General features: G+C 52.0%; 5 protein-coding genes across 5 annotated transcripts; 4 read left to right on the forward strand and 1 right to left on the reverse strand.

The window, feature by feature from the left end:
• Positions 1-1,340: 1,340 nt before the first annotated feature.
• Positions 1,341-2,462, forward strand: MFIFM68171_06617 (uncharacterized protein; the record flags this gene model as incomplete). Its single annotated transcript, XM_071062037.1, has 4 exons — positions 1,341-1,692; positions 1,761-2,235; positions 2,299-2,344; positions 2,448-2,462. 4 exons carry the CDS (start codon positions 1,341-1,343, stop codon positions 2,460-2,462), a joined length of 888 nt encoding a protein of 295 aa, XP_070918138.1.
• A 481-nt stretch (positions 2,463-2,943) lies between these two features.
• MFIFM68171_06618 (uncharacterized protein) lies at positions 2,944-3,914 on the reverse strand (the record flags this gene model as incomplete). The annotated part of the gene is made up of 2 exons (XM_071062038.1): positions 2,944-3,563; positions 3,686-3,914. 2 exons carry the CDS (start codon positions 3,912-3,914, stop codon positions 2,944-2,946), a joined length of 849 nt encoding a protein of 282 aa, XP_070918139.1.
• Positions 3,915-4,797: 883 nt separating this feature from the next.
• On the forward strand, positions 4,798-5,766 carry MFIFM68171_06619 (uncharacterized protein; the record flags this gene model as incomplete). Its single annotated transcript, XM_071062039.1, has 1 exon — positions 4,798-5,766. One exon carries the CDS (start codon positions 4,798-4,800, stop codon positions 5,764-5,766), a length of 969 nt encoding a protein of 322 aa, XP_070918140.1.
• Positions 5,767-6,701: 935 nt separating this feature from the next.
• On the forward strand, positions 6,702-7,556 carry MFIFM68171_06620 (uncharacterized protein; the record flags this gene model as incomplete). The annotated part of the gene is made up of 2 exons (XM_071062040.1): positions 6,702-6,984; positions 7,078-7,556. The coding sequence occupies 2 exons, from the start codon at positions 6,702-6,704 to the stop codon at positions 7,554-7,556; spliced, it is 762 nt and encodes a 253-aa protein (XP_070918141.1).
• A 3,936-nt stretch (positions 7,557-11,492) lies between these two features.
• Positions 11,493-13,041, forward strand: MFIFM68171_06621 (uncharacterized protein; the record flags this gene model as incomplete). The annotated part of the gene is made up of 4 exons (XM_071062041.1): positions 11,493-11,498; positions 11,678-12,141; positions 12,194-12,474; positions 12,524-13,041. The coding sequence occupies 4 exons, from the start codon at positions 11,493-11,495 to the stop codon at positions 13,039-13,041; spliced, it is 1,269 nt and encodes a 422-aa protein (XP_070918142.1).
• Between the last annotated feature and the right edge of the window lie 5,170 nt (positions 13,042-18,211).

Below are 18,211 nucleotides of genomic sequence, written 5' to 3' on the forward strand. Positions count from 1 at the left end.
AATGTGACATTTTGCCTCTTGAAGATCACACTTGGAACTCTCGGTCTAAGAACGTGTTCAATACTGAAGTCCTCCAAATCACTGGCCAAGCGGACTCCTCGTTTGCCTGGGAACGGAAGCTTGGATGAAGCTTGTCGTCTGCGCAACTTGGGGAAAGGAAGCCGACGAGGCCAGCGCGATCCAAGAACGCCCGAGTTCTTAGTCCACACTCCAGTTTAGCTAACAATCTTTCCAATTCACAATGGAGGGAGTTCCAGTTTTTACTTACACCCAAGGTAAGAGGTTCTGAAGCACGCCGCGTCCCCTGCGGTCTGGCAGTGGCCCAGACGCACAGGAGAAGCAATACAAACGCCCAGTGCCTCATCGGGACAGATCCGTGTCGTTTCCCCTCGCTGCACAAGCTCAATATTGTAGAAGTTGCTGTTAAACTAAATGATCTAGGGAAGAACGAAGAGGTAGGAGGCGACTGCAACAACAGGGTTCGACCAAACCCAGGGAAACAAGAAAAACCAGCCTACCATCAACGACTAGCTAATTACGTAACTATCCTTATCTCGGAAGCAATTGTTGTCGTATGTACTATGCATTCGGATCGTGTCGGCTCTGTCAGTCTCCCTCGTCTATTCACGTGGACGGCATACCGCGTCGCATTTTGGATCTCAGTTGTACCTTCATGTACCTCTTGTATTTTTGTTTATCTGCACGCTCTATCAGCGCCATGCATCGAGATGTTGTGAATGACCATAGACATCTAGGTTCGCGATGACGTGAGATTGCTGATGGTAGCACACAATGCTGACAGGAAGACGGGAAGTAAGCACCATACAGACGAATATACACAACCATTGAGTGCTGTTGGGTGGTTGTGACGTACAGTAATACTACTACCACGGAACCTCGAGTTTGCCCAGGTATCGCCAACCTGCGGTATCATTTAAAGTCTCCCTCTGCTAAACTTTGATTAGTTCCGCACCGCTAGGTGGCGAAACCCGATACATACTTGCTTGGTAATAATGGACCCGCGGACAGCTACTTTACAAGGTGTCATATGATAATGGAGTGAGCTATTGTCCCGGGGTGACTCGGCAGGGACAAGAAGTGGTTTCGGGGTCGTGCATGCCAGAAGACTCGACTTATCTCGACAGGGATTAGACCAAGCAATACTCTAGCTGTTGACTAAGGTGCTGGAAGAGGCACGCCATGAAAAGTACGTATGGTTAGATGAGATAGTCGTCCACATATCCCATTCCTTGGTGGCAGTACCTTAGCAACACCACGTTCTTTCCATCTTAACTTCGCCTTCTGTGCAACATCCCATGCCAAGCTTCAACTATTGGAGAATGGCGGCCAATATTGTTTGGGCCCTAAGTTTTGTCCTCCTCCTTCTCCCAGATCCGGCATTTGGCCAGCTCCGCCAAATCGACGATGTCTTCGAAGTCCACCGAGGAAACCCACTTCTCAATGGCGGGTGCGATGACGAGTTTGCTCTCGACACAAATGGCCGGCGCCATATTGACAACATCTGGGAGGACTGCTATCAACTTGTCAACGCTGCAGTACGTGTGCTGGACCTAGCTCTAGACAACACCGTTCCAGGCCAGCAGAGGGATGCACGACAGCTGAGTACTACCTTCTTCGGCACACCAGCCCCTGACACTGCTGGTGGTGACCAAATCATCATGAACTTCCGAGGTGTGTGTGTGTATTTGTTTCAAGGGTCTAGAGGTGGACTCAAATGCGGAATTAACCCTGTCGTTTAGCTTGGTTTCAAGACGTGAGGCAGTTCATGGAGGGCGGAAGGACAGGTTTCAACGGCGAGCATTATATTCTCTTCTGCCACGATACTTGGCTTCAGAGAAGGGCATGGACCGACAATGCACAGCAAGACGGCGGGCTCGTTCTTGACGGGAATAGTCAGCCTGTCCCGCTTCAAAATATTGAACAGTACGCCGGTTTCATGCATGACGGCCTCGTGCCCTACTGGGCGGCGGAGTTCGAGGAGTACATCTTTGACGAACCTTACACCCGGGCGGGCAACAGGTTCTGCGGAGGCCCTCGTCATGGCAACTTTGCCGCAACCCAAGAGCAGACACGCAGGAAGACGGTGACCGTCTGTCCATATGGTTGGAGGAGGGCCCCTCCCCGATTACCTCTTGACCGCCTTGGGGAAGAGCAAGTAAATGCAAACCAGCGGATACAGACTTTTGGTTGCGCCGCCATGAATCTGTTTCACGAGTAAGTTCGCCGTGTCAGGAAGCTAAGTTGTTCGTACCTACTGGGACTGATGACGGTGGATAGACTTTTCCATGTCGTCGAGGGCAATGGGATCACCGACGATTCGCAAGTTAGCGCAAGTGGGTGTTCGGTCTTCATTTCCATTTCACTCCCCTGGCGGGACGGAGACGCCTCAGTGAGCCGTTACGCTAACCTTCTGACGCTGTCAACAGCCTCCAGGGATGTAATTCACATAGCTAGTATAGCCGCTGCGACATTTTTGGGAACCGGGAACCCCGCGGCTTACGATAGTATTAGAGCGGCACCGGAAACATATACTTGGTTCGCGCTCGCGGCATGGCACTATATCGATGGCCAGCCCCCAGCTTTCTTTCGAGGAGGCAGGGCTGAGGTGCTCCCCGGCACGCCGCCACCGTGACACTCGGGGCGTTCAGCGATCCCGATTCTTCGCCCGTGATGTCTAAGAGGCCAAATCAACGGAGGCGGGGAGCGTATGTCCAAGTCGCCCTCATTACGGGAATTTTAAATAAGAGACGCAGAAGGAATGGTGCAGAGGGCAGATAGAGACTAAAACCACCGAAAAGAGACCTCCGTGGGTCCAGGGTACAGGAGATACTTCATACTCAATATATTGGGTCAGCGCTCATTGCAAATGGCGACCTCTGCTACAACTTCAAAGGTATCTTAGTGATTGGTTCGGGAATCTTATCAGATCCTCACATTCGGCAAGAAAGCCACATATTCGTCTTCCCACCCAACCGCTCCGCTCTCCTTCAACTGCTCTTCCCAGAGTTCTTTCACACTGATGACATCCTCGGGAATCCACACATTCGGGGGCACAGCAGAGCGTGGCCGCTGACGTTTGACCCTTTCGACAAACCGGGCTTCCTCATGCGGACCCTTCCAGAGCACAACGTACATGAAAACATCACAATGTACCTGTCCGCATCTCACTCCATTATCACTAGCGGTGCCGGGAGGCCACGTCATGGAGCCGTCAAGCCACCCAGCCAGAGGCTCCATCAAATACGCCATGTATTGCCGCGCCGTCTCGCCGGAAATGCCAATGGCATATGGATACCGCAGCGCCTCGAGTCCTGCCACGGCAGCGCGCGCGGCGGGCTCCATGGCCGGAGGGAAGAAGACTCGCCGCAGCTGCGTGTGGCCCGTCAACGGAGTCCTGTCGCTGAGCGACGGACCAAACTCGCCGCCAGCAGCCGCCGAGGGCGGCGGGGAAGACGGTGGCGCCAGCGCGGAGAGGGCGCTAATCAAGTCTCGTGACGCCTGCGAGGCTGCGAAGGTAACCTGGGCCTCGCGGGTATCCCAGACTGAGAGTCGTTAATTAGGGCCGGGAGCAGTTCGTGGTCTGAGTGAGACAGGTAACACCTTGGGGGAAGGAGTGGTTGGAGAGAGAGAGGAGGGTGGGGGTGGGGGGTGGGGAGGGACCTACCCGTCATGAGCAAGGCAGCGCGCGGATGCCGGGGGCGGGATGAGCTTGAAGTGACGGGGCCCCAGGAGCTGCGATGGTGGCCGGGAACATTGCGTAGTGGAAGGATGGCTGATCCGACGCGCTCGGCGAGGTCAGCACCAACCTCGATTGATTCTGTCTCGGCCAAAGCCTCCGGGATGCTGAATCGGGTAAACGTGGTGTACCGTAACCGCTGAGATGCTTCCGCCATGGGAGCTCATGAGGTGCGCTTACTCCGTACGGCGGACGGGAACCGAGGTGATCGTTGACACCCCTCAAGCGGTGGGCGAGGAGCCACGGATAGGTACTGTAAAATTACACAGCCTAACGGTAGGAAACCTCCTATCTCTGATGTGTTACCGGTTGCAGACGAAATATCCGCTTATGCGGGGAGAAGAAACTGGTTTTACGCGAGGGAGTATGCCCCCATGATCCAATAGAACTAAGGCAGTACTAACTAATTACCTCGCGAGACTAGGCGCTTCCTTTAATTCTTGATTTAAGATCACGCGAGGATGACGAGTGCCGGCCTAAGGTTGGGGTGTTGCTTACTAAAGCACCTTTCTCTCCTATCATCTTTCCCGTGGACCGTTCGCCCAAATGACGGCGCATCACATAAGTAACACAACTCCTTTGGTAGGGACATCGATAGGTACTATACAGTACTATAGTATTACGCACTTTCCCGGGTGTGTGGGTATGGTACAGGGTGTTTCTTCATGTGCAGTTACATATCTTAATACTGTACCTATAGTCAGGCCCACACGACTAATCCTTGGTAAGAATATACCCCGCGCCATATGAACAAGCTGCTGATGTCAGATACACCCCGGCCGCATGCTTCCGGAGCTCGTTTTACAACACATGCTCAATGACCGGAGAAGAGCTTCGTCTACCGGGCTTCCGGCACTAATGGAAAGCCGAGCCGATGGTGTGGTCGAAGGCATGGGTTCCCCTTTCGATGCAAGGGTTCCCGCAATCCAATCCCCTCTCCGGGCAGTTCGCGAGCCCCCAGTACATTCCCATCCTCAACACAACAAGCAACTCTGATCACGTAGCGCCAGTAATCGATTAGCTCTGTCTTGTGCGTCACGATGGCACCACGGTCCACCGAAGGAGCGCAGTCACCATCCAGAGGGCATGCCGCTACCAGCGTTCTGCTTCTCGACATCTTCCGTACGCTACAGCGGATCGAGAGCCGCATAGAAGATCAAGACGGACGTCTTAGCATGATGGAGCGTTCCATCTGCTCAGTGCCACCCTCTCCCATTGAAGCCGGGAGCCTCCCTGATATGGCCTCTCTCGAGGGAGCGTCGCGCTCCGCTTCGTCAATGGGACGCGAACCTCAGCTGGTGCCCTCACGAGCGTTTTTGAATAGTTTCCGCAGTTCTCCACACGGACACGAAGCGGCAAGAAAGAGCAACACCAAATTCGAGTTCCATGACAGTAAGAGCGACTTGTTTCTGCCTGGTGAAAAGGTCCGGTCAGTTGATGTCGACCGGCTGGCAAACCGCAACACTCTGCAAGCAGGCTACCTTTCCACGACACTGGGGGAGCCGCCGCATCCCTACGACGATCAAGGCGAAGAGAGATACTCGGTCTCAGTCTACTCTGTACATGTGGCGGACTCGGTTCAACTCGAGCGCCTTGACATGGGCAATACTGGGGGCCGATTCACTGCACCGGAAACGCAAGGGGAGCGCAGTGGCAGCACCCCAATTAGCGTCGCCTACTCCGATGTGGAGAGCCGGGGTTGGTCCAACACCGACCCTCTGGATGTGACTCGGGCAACTACCGATGGTAGCCCCGCCAACAAGCCTGCACCACACGAGCGAGTTGCGATGGCCTTCTACGCGTACGAAAACTGGAAAGAGGGCCTGAAGGCTAAGTATGGCCTCCACCAGAGTCTCGAACAGAAATTGAAGTGGGTCGGGTTGGGGCAGGTTCACGCTTTGGAGATGCGGGAGAAGAGGCAGTCCGGTCTCGTGGGAATCTGGAAGTCGGTCTTAGCTTATGTTAGGAAGCAGACGGGAACAATGACAACTGGGTGGGTTGTTTGCTAAGGGCCAAGGCATCTATTGTCTTTCAACGACGGACGTTTTGTTCAGCAGACGGCCGAATACCAGTGGTAGCTACCTCGACGTTTTCCTATGTAGTGGAGAAACAGAATTGCTAGCAACACATATTACCAAAACCTCAAATCTACCGCGAAGATAGAACAGTTCGGGCAAAGAGACAAAGGAGCAAGCGGCGTAGCCAAGGTCACCCGTCTGATCCGTTCGCTCGGCGACACTGTCATCGAAGTGCCACCACATAGGCGATTGTACTTGGACCGACGACTGGCAAAAGTTTGCCAACCCTGAGCATTCAGATTGAACATCTGGAGCTCGATGCGGCTTTGTCATGTAAGCAGCTTGTTATGCAAGGCAACATGGTTACATGCATGAATCCCTGCGCGCAGTGCACCCTATTTTCCCGGGATCGCTATGGAATACTAGCCCGACAATGTCGTGACTTCAAGGTACATCCGCGGAACTTTATTGTCGGCCCTGCATATGGATATCGCTCCGAGCTCCACCGAACTCCGACAAGCTAATTCCACGCCGCGTTCCTCTATGCCTCGTCCTCGAACAGGATAAACGATCACACCAATCAAGGGATGTGTGATACATACTCGCTTGCAGCCAAAACCTGTTTCGATGGTCTTAGTCACGAACTGACCACCAATGCATCAGATGATCGGGTCGAAATGTTTGCTTACACTTGCCTTGGGGTGCCACGGCTGGGTTCCGATATCAGATTCACTTAGTCGGCAGTTGCTTGGCGTTGGAGAACCGAGATATATTGCGAAAGATGAGGTTAAGTGTTGTCCCGGCCTGTTCCCGAACGGAGGATGGCGACAAGGCCTGTCTCTCAGTGAAGTCGCTCGTCCATACCCCCAACGTCTCCTTCTCCCTCTCTCTCATCTTTCTTCCCACCCCTCTAGCCATCAGTCACTATGACACACCCTAGCAAGGACCTGAAGTTTAACCTTGAGTTTGTGGCCAAGCTCTGTCTCATCCTCGGAATACAACTTGCCTCCATTGGTCGTGCTGGTGCAACGTGGGTTGATGGGCACCAAGGTTGCGGCTTCACTCTCAGCTCCACGGGTAGCTTCCCGTGCGCCGCCGGGCAACTTTCTGACGGACAGATCCGGCTCAATGGGAGCGAGAGCATCGCGACGTTCTATATCGCTGACGGCAAAATCACAGACTCGGCTGGAAGGGGATGTATTATCACAGGTGAGATGGTCTCCTCTCTGCAAACCACCACTTGTTTTCCATGAAAGGCGACACGTTAGAAACACCGAGCATGGTGCCTAACCAAAGAAACAGAAACCCCAATCACCCAAGTCCAATGCGACGAAGGCAAACCCCCGGTGCAGGGCTTCTCTATCGACGCAAACAACGTGCTTCTATGGAAGGGCAGTCCGCACTTCTCCGCCTGCCCGGCCACCGATACCGAGTACAACATATACGTGGACCCCAACTTTGGGCAGGCAAAGTGCTTCGGAATCACCCTCACTGCGAGCGGCTGCGGTGCTCCGCCTCCCACGAGCAGTTGCCCGGCGGCGTCCACGAGCACGATTACCCACACGGACACGGTGACGAGCACTGTGCTCTCCGTGTCGACCATGACCAGCTTCGTCAGTTTGCCGTGCTCGTCAGCGGCGCCCAACGTGACCACGTCTTCCTCGTCCTCTAGGAACGTGTGCCACAGGTGCACGGCCTCGCCTTCCACCGCGTCTGGATCGGGATTGCCGGGGTGGTCGACGGTTTCCGGGATGGCGAGCTCCTCCAATTCTGGGATTTAGTTCTTGGGGTTCCCGTTTGATTTACTATCCTGTGTGGCATCAGCAGAGAGTCTCAAAGCCTCCTCTTCGCAGTTCTTCCTTAGAAACGGGCGTCTCTTGTGTTGATGCGGGAGCTGAGCTAGATGTCGATTTGTTACTTAGGTGCCCACCTACGTTGAGAACACTTCGTAGCGCAAACCACTATCCTGCCTGTGCTATCTCTCCTATTCCTGACGGTACTCGCCCCGTTGGTCTGAGCCGCTCTTCTGCAAGCCGGGGTCCTATGGGATTACAACCGGGGTTTTTCTCTTTTAGTTTGAACATCTGAGGCAAATCAGGCCCAGCTGCGTACGTACTGCACACTTGGAGTCCTTGGAGGGTTTAGCAGAGAAAGCGCTAAGGTGGGTATAGTGTATATAGTATTCTAGTATATAGTCCAAAGCAATGGGGAAGGTTAATTGTGAAGTCATTACCCGGCAATTTTTAACCGTTTCCCCCTTCGGGCCTGAGTCAATCTGACCTACCTAATAGGGGGTAACGGAGCAGGTATATGCTAGTTAGAGAACATACGTGGAAAAGGTCGGAGGTTGTAGGAGGCTTACTTTATGGCTACGGTGCTTCAAATCATTTCTTTGGATAATTCAAAAGCGTCAGAAATTCTAGTAGAAGGCTCTTGGCGGGGCAGCAAATGGTGCCTGGCCTATCTCTACGCTTGGGGCTGAAGACCGATGAATATTGCTCTGATTGAAGCTCTAGCCGCCAAATTCCACTTCGTATGCCCCAGCACATTCAATGCCCCTTCGTATGTACGGCAATAGGCTTTTGTCTTCGTATTCTCGCGGTTCAAGTTTTATTCCCAACAGTTTAAGACGTGCGGTAATTAGTTCTAACGTACCCAGCCACATACCTCTCTTCGCCCCTGTAGTACAGTAAATACTTTATTTCCAAACAATATAACATGACCATGAATGATACAGTACCAAGAAGTAAGCTTCCTACTTCTAGTCCTGCCCTATGTTCGCATAGCTAATATTATAATCGCAGACCGAGGTTGCCACAATCTTACTTATCTCGATTCTAGCAAATGTACTAGCCCGGGTACGAGTTATATCCCTGCCCGTACCTGAACGATAGTTAGTTAGTTGTCTAGATCGCGATCGAGGGAGCGACGCTCAGCCGGTCGGCCATTGTCACATTGCGTTGTGGTGAGTAGGGAAAACTGTCCCCAGAGGGCCACACTTACTGGAATGGCGCCCATGGGGCTGGGACTTGCCGTAGGCCCATTTTTCTTTTGCACCATAAGTAGCGTCGTCCTGGCCATTGTTCCTTAGACGGGAGGATCAATTCAGCACTCTTCTCCATACCTGTTACAGGCTCAATTGACGAGCTTCTTTGCGTGCAAAGCGATCTACCTCTGATCAGAGGGAGCTCTATCTGCACATGTTGTTTTGACCTTGTTTAAGGTACAGGGACCTAATTTGGGATGGTGTCGCCTGGCCTGTCTTGTCTAGTCTGTCTGGTATTTGGCCACCTTTACCCTTCCCCTTGTAACATGTGAGTGTAGATGTGTTTTTCTGCACCATTTCAGCCGAATGAACCATGAAGCCCGGATAAAGGACAATGCGAGAGCAATGTCTTGAGCTGAAACATCATGCGGGGGCCTGATGGGTGATTGGGTGACTGTGCCTCAGCCTGGCCTCTTCTGCCTTCCAGAGCCCAACTGGAACGAGTCTTGAGGGCATTGATGGAGAGATGAGGATGTATTCAAGAAATGGGAAAGCATCTAGAGAACCACCAAAAACTGTACGGACTCCCACTGTCAACATAAAATACCGGACGACTGCGACCCCCAGAGATGCATACCTCACCCACGCTCCACCTATACGAAGCAAGGTACGTATCTTATACCTAACAATACTGTACAAGACAATATATTCAGCCGCCTATACTGTTTTTCTCTGTGCAACCTTCCATTTCTCTTCAAATTCTCTCAAAACTGCCCCTGCGGCAGCGACACGGTCCTTCTCCAGGATGGCATCTCGTCCCATTGCCATGGCTTCGACTGATGTTGGCTTTTCGGTCAGGTAGCACTGCAACAAAACTGGCTCCTCCTGGCCTGGGAAGCTATAGTGCCTTCTGATTAGCGCGCGGTCTCTCCATTTATTTTTCTGTATTTATTTTATTTCCAATCAACCCCCCCTCCCCCCCCTCCCCCCCCCCCCCCCCCCCCAACAAAAAAAAAAAAAAAAAATTTTTTTTTTTTTCCTCGTGTGGCGTCGAGTTCCAAAAGACAAGACTTTAGCTCTGGAATCTGGGCGGAACTTACCGCCTATTGTGAGTTCCCGCTGGGAACGGTGGTTTGGTGCCGTCTGTGGAGAAGTGATGGGTATCCATTGGTTGCGATTGTTAGTGGGCTGGGGTGGTACAGAAAGGCTGAGGGGCTGTTAAGCAAATGGTAGTGAGTTGAGAGTTACAGAGAGACAAACAGGAATTTGGAGTAAGAAAGTATATATCTCCATTCCAAACCAGTTTGTCTTTTGTTTTTCTCTATGTTTTCGCTTCGAGTTTGAGCATTAACGCTCGAATTGCTGTCATCCGCATTGTCGAGTTGTGAGCATCTTAGCAGCGCAGTAAGAGGCTGCATCGATACATCGCCTGAGCACTTCCCCGTCCCGGCGCAATTGCGCATAACGCGTTATCCTGAAAAACCTGCCAGCACACAGCCACTCCTCTTCCATCCCGGAACAAGAGCTGCTTCCGGACCGAAGACTGGAGAGCCTCATGTCACTCTGCACCTCATACTTCAATCCTTCGCCACACAACATTCGACTATACGGATTCTGCGTTGAGCAAAACGCGTGTAGCGTTACTACAGTCACAATTTGACGGTTCTGTCATGGATATTGCGGTCAACTTTGATGAGTCGCGGCGTAGTTCGCCAGCCGTTTCTCCTGGGGCACCTATATTGCCATGGTTCGAGCAGCCTTCGCCGCCCGTTAATTCGGCGCGAGTCGCCTTTGATAGGATTCCACTATCGCCATACTCTGTCGCAAGCCAAAGCAAGATAAACCGCGAACTTTCGACCAATGGACTGTCTTTGACCAGCAGGAACACACCAGCATCGGGATCCTCGCCAACACTTGGATCCAACTCCTACTCGTACAGTGGTCGCAGCAATGCCCCCACATCAGGCCCCCCAACCGACTCTTTGTGCCCGCCGCCCTACCCTCAAATGCTTTCCCCGTCATATCTACCGCCTTGGCCAGCCGGCATCCTGTCTACACGAGACAGTTCCCCAAAACCTAGCCGAAAACTTCCTTCCTTGTCACCTCCTCCACGTAAAGATGACAAGTCCCCTATATCCACGGCATTTAGGAGGCCACCTCCGCCGTCAGAGACACCCGTTAATCCGTATCCCTATTCGCCTGCCTCAACCCCTTGCCCGCCAATGAATGTATCGTCTGGGATTTGTAGGGCGTTGCAACAAGACCGGCCGTTCAAATGCGATCAGTGTTCGCAGTCATTCAACCGCAATCATGACCTCAAGAGACACAAGCGAATCCACCTCGCTGTCAAACCTTTTCCGTGTTCGAACTGCGACAAGAGCTTCTCTAGGAAAGATGCCCTCAAGGTGAGTCTCCAGTCTGACCTATAAGAACCACGAACGTTGACGCACCCTACAGCGGCATAGACTTGTGAAAGGGTGTGGGCAAAAATCACCCGAGCCTGGTATCAACGACAGCACGCCGGGCGCGCTCACCATCTCTCCAAACCAACCGTGTTCGACTTCGGTCGCTAGGGATGCATCTTTAAATGGGGAAGGGATTGGCAGCGGGTCGTTTGGTAAACGGAACGCTCCCGGTCCAGCTAGTTCCGAGGAGGGGGGATCTAATAACGGTTTTAGCGCTCGTTCAAGTGCAACTGTTTTGACCTGCGCTACTTCAGTCTTCTTGCATCATGCTGGTAATTTGGGCGATAGCGGTCATAATCCCGGCGCCAATTCGAGCCACGTTATTGATATCAAGAAAGAGGCATCAGAACCGCGTACAGCGGACGATCTAAGTTGTTTGGGAGCCTGTGCATGGAAGGATAATATATCCGAGTCTTATTCTTCTTGTTCAACCCCAAAATCCCGACTCCAGCCTGCCGGAGAGGAAACAGGCGACTCGTTGTTATCTCAGACGCCGAGAAGCGATGACAGCTCTGTTCTCACTGAGACCTTCCTGGACGAAAGGAAGGCCAGGATGATTGACAGAATTGTGCTGGAGGTCACAAAAAGGATCAAGGCTATTTTTTTCCAAGTCAGGGGCGGTATTCACCCGACTGCTACCTGCCCTGGCCAAAATGGGGCATCCGCGCTATCTGAGGGCTCGAAGATGACAACTCTTGGCGTCAGCAACGATAGGAAGCGCAACCGGGATGACAGGGATGCAGGGGATAGCAACGACGACGAGGAGGAGACAGGGAACCCCAAATCCAAAGACCCTGTTAACTCCAAAGAGGAAAATGCAGGGTACGCCTGTCCGTATTTCAAGTACAACCCCGCCATGTACAAGCGCGCGCGGAACTGTCCCGGGCCTGGGTGGCCTAGTGTTCGCCGCGTCAAGTAAGCCATATCGCCCCCTTCGTCCAGTACCTCAAATACTAATTTGTCGCAGGGAGCACCTCTATCGGCGTCATCGGCAACCGAGATATCGATGCGGACGCTGCTGGCAACCATTCAAGGATGAGGTTGGTTACCTCGATCATCAACGGCTTCCCGAGCCATGTTCACTTCGGGACATGGAGCACGTCGAGGGCTTTGATGCCGCCCAGGAAAGAAGTCTGCGGTCTCGAAAGAGGACGAAGGGACAGACCGAGCTCTCCGAAACGGAGAAGTGGCGCGAGATGTACAAGATCCTCTTTCCCCACGTGGACTATGATGACATTCCATCGCCGTGTAAGTCTTTTCACAATGTTCAGGCGTCATCCTGTCTAACACAAGCCAGTCTACGAGTACGGAGAGCTCATGTCATCCATGAAAGCCAACGGCCCTCAGTCTAACAGTGGCGACCGCTTGAGAGAGTGCGAGGAGTTTCTTCTACGAGAAGTCCCGCTTCGTCTCCGCCAAGCATTGTGCCTCGAGGCCGAGAGAAATTTCAGCATTGTGGAAGAGACTCTGCGAAGGGAAGCGAGCTCATGTGTCAGTACGCTCATATCTCAAGTGTTTCAGGAGTTTCGCTCCCAGTCCTCAACTGCAGCTCAGCCAAGGCAAGCAACGGCAGTGGAACCGGGTGTTCAAACGAACAGCGCGACCGGTGAGGAAGACGCATTGGGTGAATTAGACTTTGGACTGTTCAATATGGACCCTTTCGCCTTGATAGGCAACGAAGAATACAGGTATGATGGGGATGCGCTGCTGGAGAACCTTATGCAGCCGACCGACGAGACGGAGAGCGGTAAGAAGCTGTCCGACTCGGGATATGAGTCTGGCACTCCGGAGGTACAGCGACAGGGGCTTCTGTAATAAAGGGGATTAGAGTATAGCTCGTTGATCTGTTCAAATATCTTTCTATGCTACGACAGTATTGTGAAGATCGGTAAGTAAATATGGCTGCCGGAATATACCTAACCCAATAATAGGTGCGTAGGAGCAGTATCACGAAGCACGATCCCGGCCGTTCGGGTGGAAAGATATCAGAGACTTAGATCCAATTATAGCGGATCTGATGGTGGGTGACTATAAGGATGCCTTTGATCGTTGGTCTGGCTCACATGCCGTGGACTTTGTCGCGAAGACCGTATCCGTATATTCGACAGCCGGCCTTTCACAGGTATGATTGGGTCTCCTAACGAGAGCGTAATCTAACTGTCATCTAGCGCCCGCTCTTGCAACTGCCTTGGAAGGAAGTAAGGGGTTGTTGAATTTCGGTACTTTAAAGACTCGGAGGGGATGTAGGCCCATCGTAAATTGATCGGTGCATATTGTCTACGGTGGAAGTTTCTTGACCCCTCTGGAATTGAATATTCATAATGTAGAGTGTATATGGTATATGTGGCAAGAGCGTTCTAAATATGGGTGTTCTGTAAGGCGTCGGTTTTGGGCGCTGGCGGCCGATGAATATACCAAGCTGCGAGCATTGAGCTTTATATAGAACCAAAGCGAACTATGAGGGCAGGTAGTATCGGAAGGCGGCAATAGCGAGAAAATGGTCGCAATTTGGTTTCACGTTATATACATAAGCTGCAAATACCCTTGCTCGGGGCTATTCTCAAACAAAATTAAGTTATAGACAAACGTGTTTGTATCACCAAAGAACCCTCAGATGTTCCACTCGTTACTGGTAATTAGGGATGACCAATGTCGCTGGCGGGCTGCTCTACATATGTGACTCCTATTCTCTAAGTAGCTTAGTGATCACGGTCTTGGGGCGTATAGGGGTCTCTGTCAAGGTGTCGGGACCGCTTTTGAAGCTATACTTTGGAGTCATAGAAGGAGTCTAGTACTATCGATTGCAAGCTGACCGGTATACGTAAGTCGATGGCTCAGGCCAAGACAGCCAGAGTCACAGGTATTAGATTTGCAATATGAAGAAGGGGCTTGCGAGATTTGAACCAGTGGCGTGAGCATCTCCCCGCGAGCTTATAGAGACTCCTAATATCTCACTGGATCCCCAACAGACGGTCACTGGGGTATCTCCGTTATGCTTTCTCCGGTGCATTTACAGCCAAAGTGAAAAAGCCCCGTTAAAGATACGTAGAGGATTAGGCTACAAAGCACGTCCTCCTCAGAGCATTCCCGTCGGTTCTTGAGCGCATTACAGTATCTAAACCCCATCCCTTGTCAACAAGAGACCCTACTTCCACACCTTTGGTCAATCAGAACCCCCCACTCCTACACCTCTGGTCAACCAGAACACCCCGCTCCCACGTCTCCGGTCAAGCAGAACTCCTACTCTCCCATTTGGCAGACCCGAAATCACCCACAGCCGTGCCACAGGTTACCTGAAACCAAACCAGGCACTGAGAAATGGCAAACCGTGGAGTAGGAAAGGGTGCTCTGAACCATAATCTGGGATACGGAAAATCGAGGTGGCTCAGCTGCCTGCTCTGTCCAAGCATTTTCTAACTAGCCGTGATTCTCCTTCTGCTATCTATTCAGTCCAATGTTCCACATTCTGCACGTTCCTGCGGTCTTAGGGTCTTGTCTGGCTAAATCATGACATTAGAACTGCTGAGAACAAGCATAGGAGCCGATTTTAGCGGTTGCACATTTAATAAGCTAAGCGGCTTCTATTGCTATAGAGCTTAGTTTACCTTTTATATTACAGTTCCGGACTTATTTGTTATCCCCATTATATCCTTGAAGCCGTAAAGTTCAGCTCTACGGCTTGGCTATGCATTTGGCTGGCTGCGCAGTTTGGCATGAAACGGGCATTTTACAATATGGAATGTATTTGTGATAAGCTCGATCGTGACCAGGATCAGGGAACGGCATCCCACCCTAAAGGGAGTGTTTTTAAAGAACCTAATCTAGTGTCTTTTCAACTCTGCTTTTGCTGCCATCTATTATTAGGAGCAGATTCCCTCATATAAATCGCATGACCTTACCATCAGTAGCCCTCCACTCGGTTTTCTATCTTTAACCCCCGCTGTTTTTTTTAGATCTCGATGTAAAATTAAGTACTACTTTGCCGGCGTTCCTGTACTTACAGCCTCTATCAATGCAGCTCTATTAAGGTGCGTCAATCCAGCTCCGAACGATGCCGCCGTTACCATCAACAAATATATCAACGACATAAGCGAACGGCGTAGTTGATAACACTATACTTAGACAGGACCTAGGACTGGAACATAAAGACGGATAGGTTCAACCAGTTAAATTTCTTAGGAACCATCTGTGGCGATGACGCTTGCAACACAAATATCCCACCATGAATCAAACGACCCAGCAGGTCTTGGGGCACGCTTGTGACTATTCGCAATGGTGTTACTACGATGTCACGGACTCTCCCTATCATTACTTGAGTTCGGTGTTGTATACTCTTACCGACTCTTGATAGGATTTTTGAGATTGCTGCGTCGACGATTAATGCCGGTGGGTATGCTTCTAGTTCACTACTCCCCTGCGGAAGAAGACATTTCGGAATCTCCTCAGCGCCAAGACAGGACATGAATCCCAGGTTTTGGGCAGCGAGCCGGTTATCACGGGAGATATAGTGAAACGAAATCAGCCATGTTGCAGCAACTGGATTTCGGGCGCTCTTGTAGCGGGCTCGGTCCTCAAAGTCCTTAATAACTCGATCAAGTGCTCGTCACTTGACCAGCAATAGTCAAGGTACTGCGTTATCCTTATTCCCGTCTTTGCTATATAGGCAGATGCCTGCTTAATAGCAAGCGGCAGATCGGCTAAAAAGTCCGCTGGCAGTCGTTATTGTCGGCGCTAGGAGGAATCCTCTCCAGGAGCTGCGCTAGAATCGATTCACGTCCTACAAGTCCCAGTTGCGTCCGAACGGGACAAAAAAGTGAGTCTGCCGCGGCGCTGCTTCGACGAGACGTCGAATCTCGGCTGCGGGCATGTACTGTTCCAGAACGGCCTTCAGAGCAGAAGCCGCGGTAGCCGCCGCGAAGTTCTGCCATTTCTTGTTCTTGTGACGGTCTGCATAGTCACATACCCCTTTGATTATGACACAGGGGATCTCTTCCACGACGCCGGCACCCTCTATCTTGAAAGCGATGATGTCTTTAGGTCTGGCGATCCCGTTACGATGCTCCCCGGACTTGATCACTGTTTCGCCTGACCTAATGGGACCGATATGGATGGCTGGCTCTTGCTCCTTCTCACTTTCCATTTTTTATTTCATGTTGTAGATATATGGTGCTTATGTCAATAACTCGGGTCGAAAAGCTTGTCTTCGGCCGCCCCAGGGTATTTATATCTCGCTCCGCAACCCTTTCTAGTGGCCTTTGCCTGGAGCCATGCAAGGAATTCAGCAGTCCTTTCTGAAGCTGCTGTTGCTCATCGGTCGTCCCGAACGTGCTCCGCCGGGTGCGAAACTCATTATACTGCCTGGCCATCTTCAGGACCATCCTTGCACTCAATCCTATGCGGATATTATCTGCCAAAACCGCCCTGTACGATCACCTTGCTGATCACCATATCGCCTAACAAGATTTCCTCGGCGCCGGACTGAGGGACACCGCCGTAGATTCCAACGAGAAAGGCGAGTCATATGTGGTGATATCTCGCACGGATGATTGCCGCTGTGCTTGCAGCGCTAGCTTTGCCAATGCCTGAGAGCAGAGCCAGGACGATATCGTGCTTCTTAATGTGACCAATCTTGTAGACACCGTCGCTTCCATTTCCGTCCCACAGCTCATCAAGCACAAGGAAGACAGCATTATACCTGACTGGCAACGCATAGAGTATCACGATCCCGAAGTCTTCGCGGCGACACGGTTGCGGGGCGGTTGCAGGACCGGTTGGGACTCGAGATAGTGGGCCGATCCGGGCGTCATCAGTTGTTGGAGGCACATCCTCGGGCCGTATGGCTCTCACACAAGCATCGTTTCGGCATGCCTGGGACGTAGTCCGTGGTTGGTCATTGGCTCCCGTATCTGTGCTGACCTGGGTCACCTGAGCCTCAGCGACTGCGTTGCCAGAACAGGCGTTCGTGCTGCGTTTGAGGGACTGGACTCCTGCCGGAGAATGTAAGTGGGAAGGAGAAGGGATACTGGGACCCTCGGACAAGGCAGAATCTCTGTCAGTGTTTGATTGCGGATTAGGCAGAGCTCGGCGGCGGCTTGTTTCTTGCGGCGGATCGTGCAGAGTCTTGCGCTTCCTTGACCTTGGTAAGAATCTATCCATCATCTCCAGTGCGCTATCGAATCAGCTAAAAGGGCGAGTCCTGACCGATGCGTGGATCACTATGCCGGGACCAGACTGGTTAGTCGCCGAATCTCTGCGCCGTCGGGTGACGGCAGGCGAGTAGAGGCAAGCTAAATGCTGCAAGCCCCTCCTCAGTTCGGAGCCTGACGGGCACCCGGTCAAGAACACAACCACAGCCAATCGTTTCGACGTCGCAGGTCGGGCCCGCTAGTGGCGTGAAGAGCGGATGAGATGCAACACGACCCGGCTCCGGACTACGTTGTTGCCTTCATCATTCTGTCGACCTTGCCACAGCAAGATGGACTTTCAGAAGCTACAACGCAAAGCAACCGCGAACATAGAACCCCCCCGCGTTCTAATTGCAAATACAGCTGCACGACATTTAACAGACTGTGCGGCAACGATATTGTTGACCTTCATGCAAAGCCATCAGAAACATAAGACTTCTCACCACGTTTCAGGGGCTATTGGTGAATGCGACGTCGATAGCTTAGCTTAACTCACAGCGCGCGATGCTCTGGACTATCAACGTCAGCAGGCTGACTTCCATTGCGCTGGCGTTTGTAACGCTGTCTTGGATTGCCAGCCTGTTCAGAATGTATATAATTACTCCCTAGGCTACAAGCAATTCTCGATGCGTTTCGCCAATGGTCTGCCGGTGTTATTTGTAGTCTTGCTTCTACCAGCTCTCTAATAGGGCCAAGGAGCGGAAATGCTAGAACTGCTCTGGATACTTTTGAGGTAATAGCTAGAGAGATAGAAAACCGGGGTTGAGTTAGCGCAGCTAAGCAGCATTTTACAGAAGAGG

This window comes from Madurella fahalii (assembly GCF_045866475.1).
Source record: "Madurella fahalii IFM 68171 DNA, scaffold_3, whole genome shotgun sequence".
Taxonomy (NCBI): domain Eukaryota; kingdom Fungi; phylum Ascomycota; class Sordariomycetes; order Sordariales; genus Madurella; species Madurella fahalii.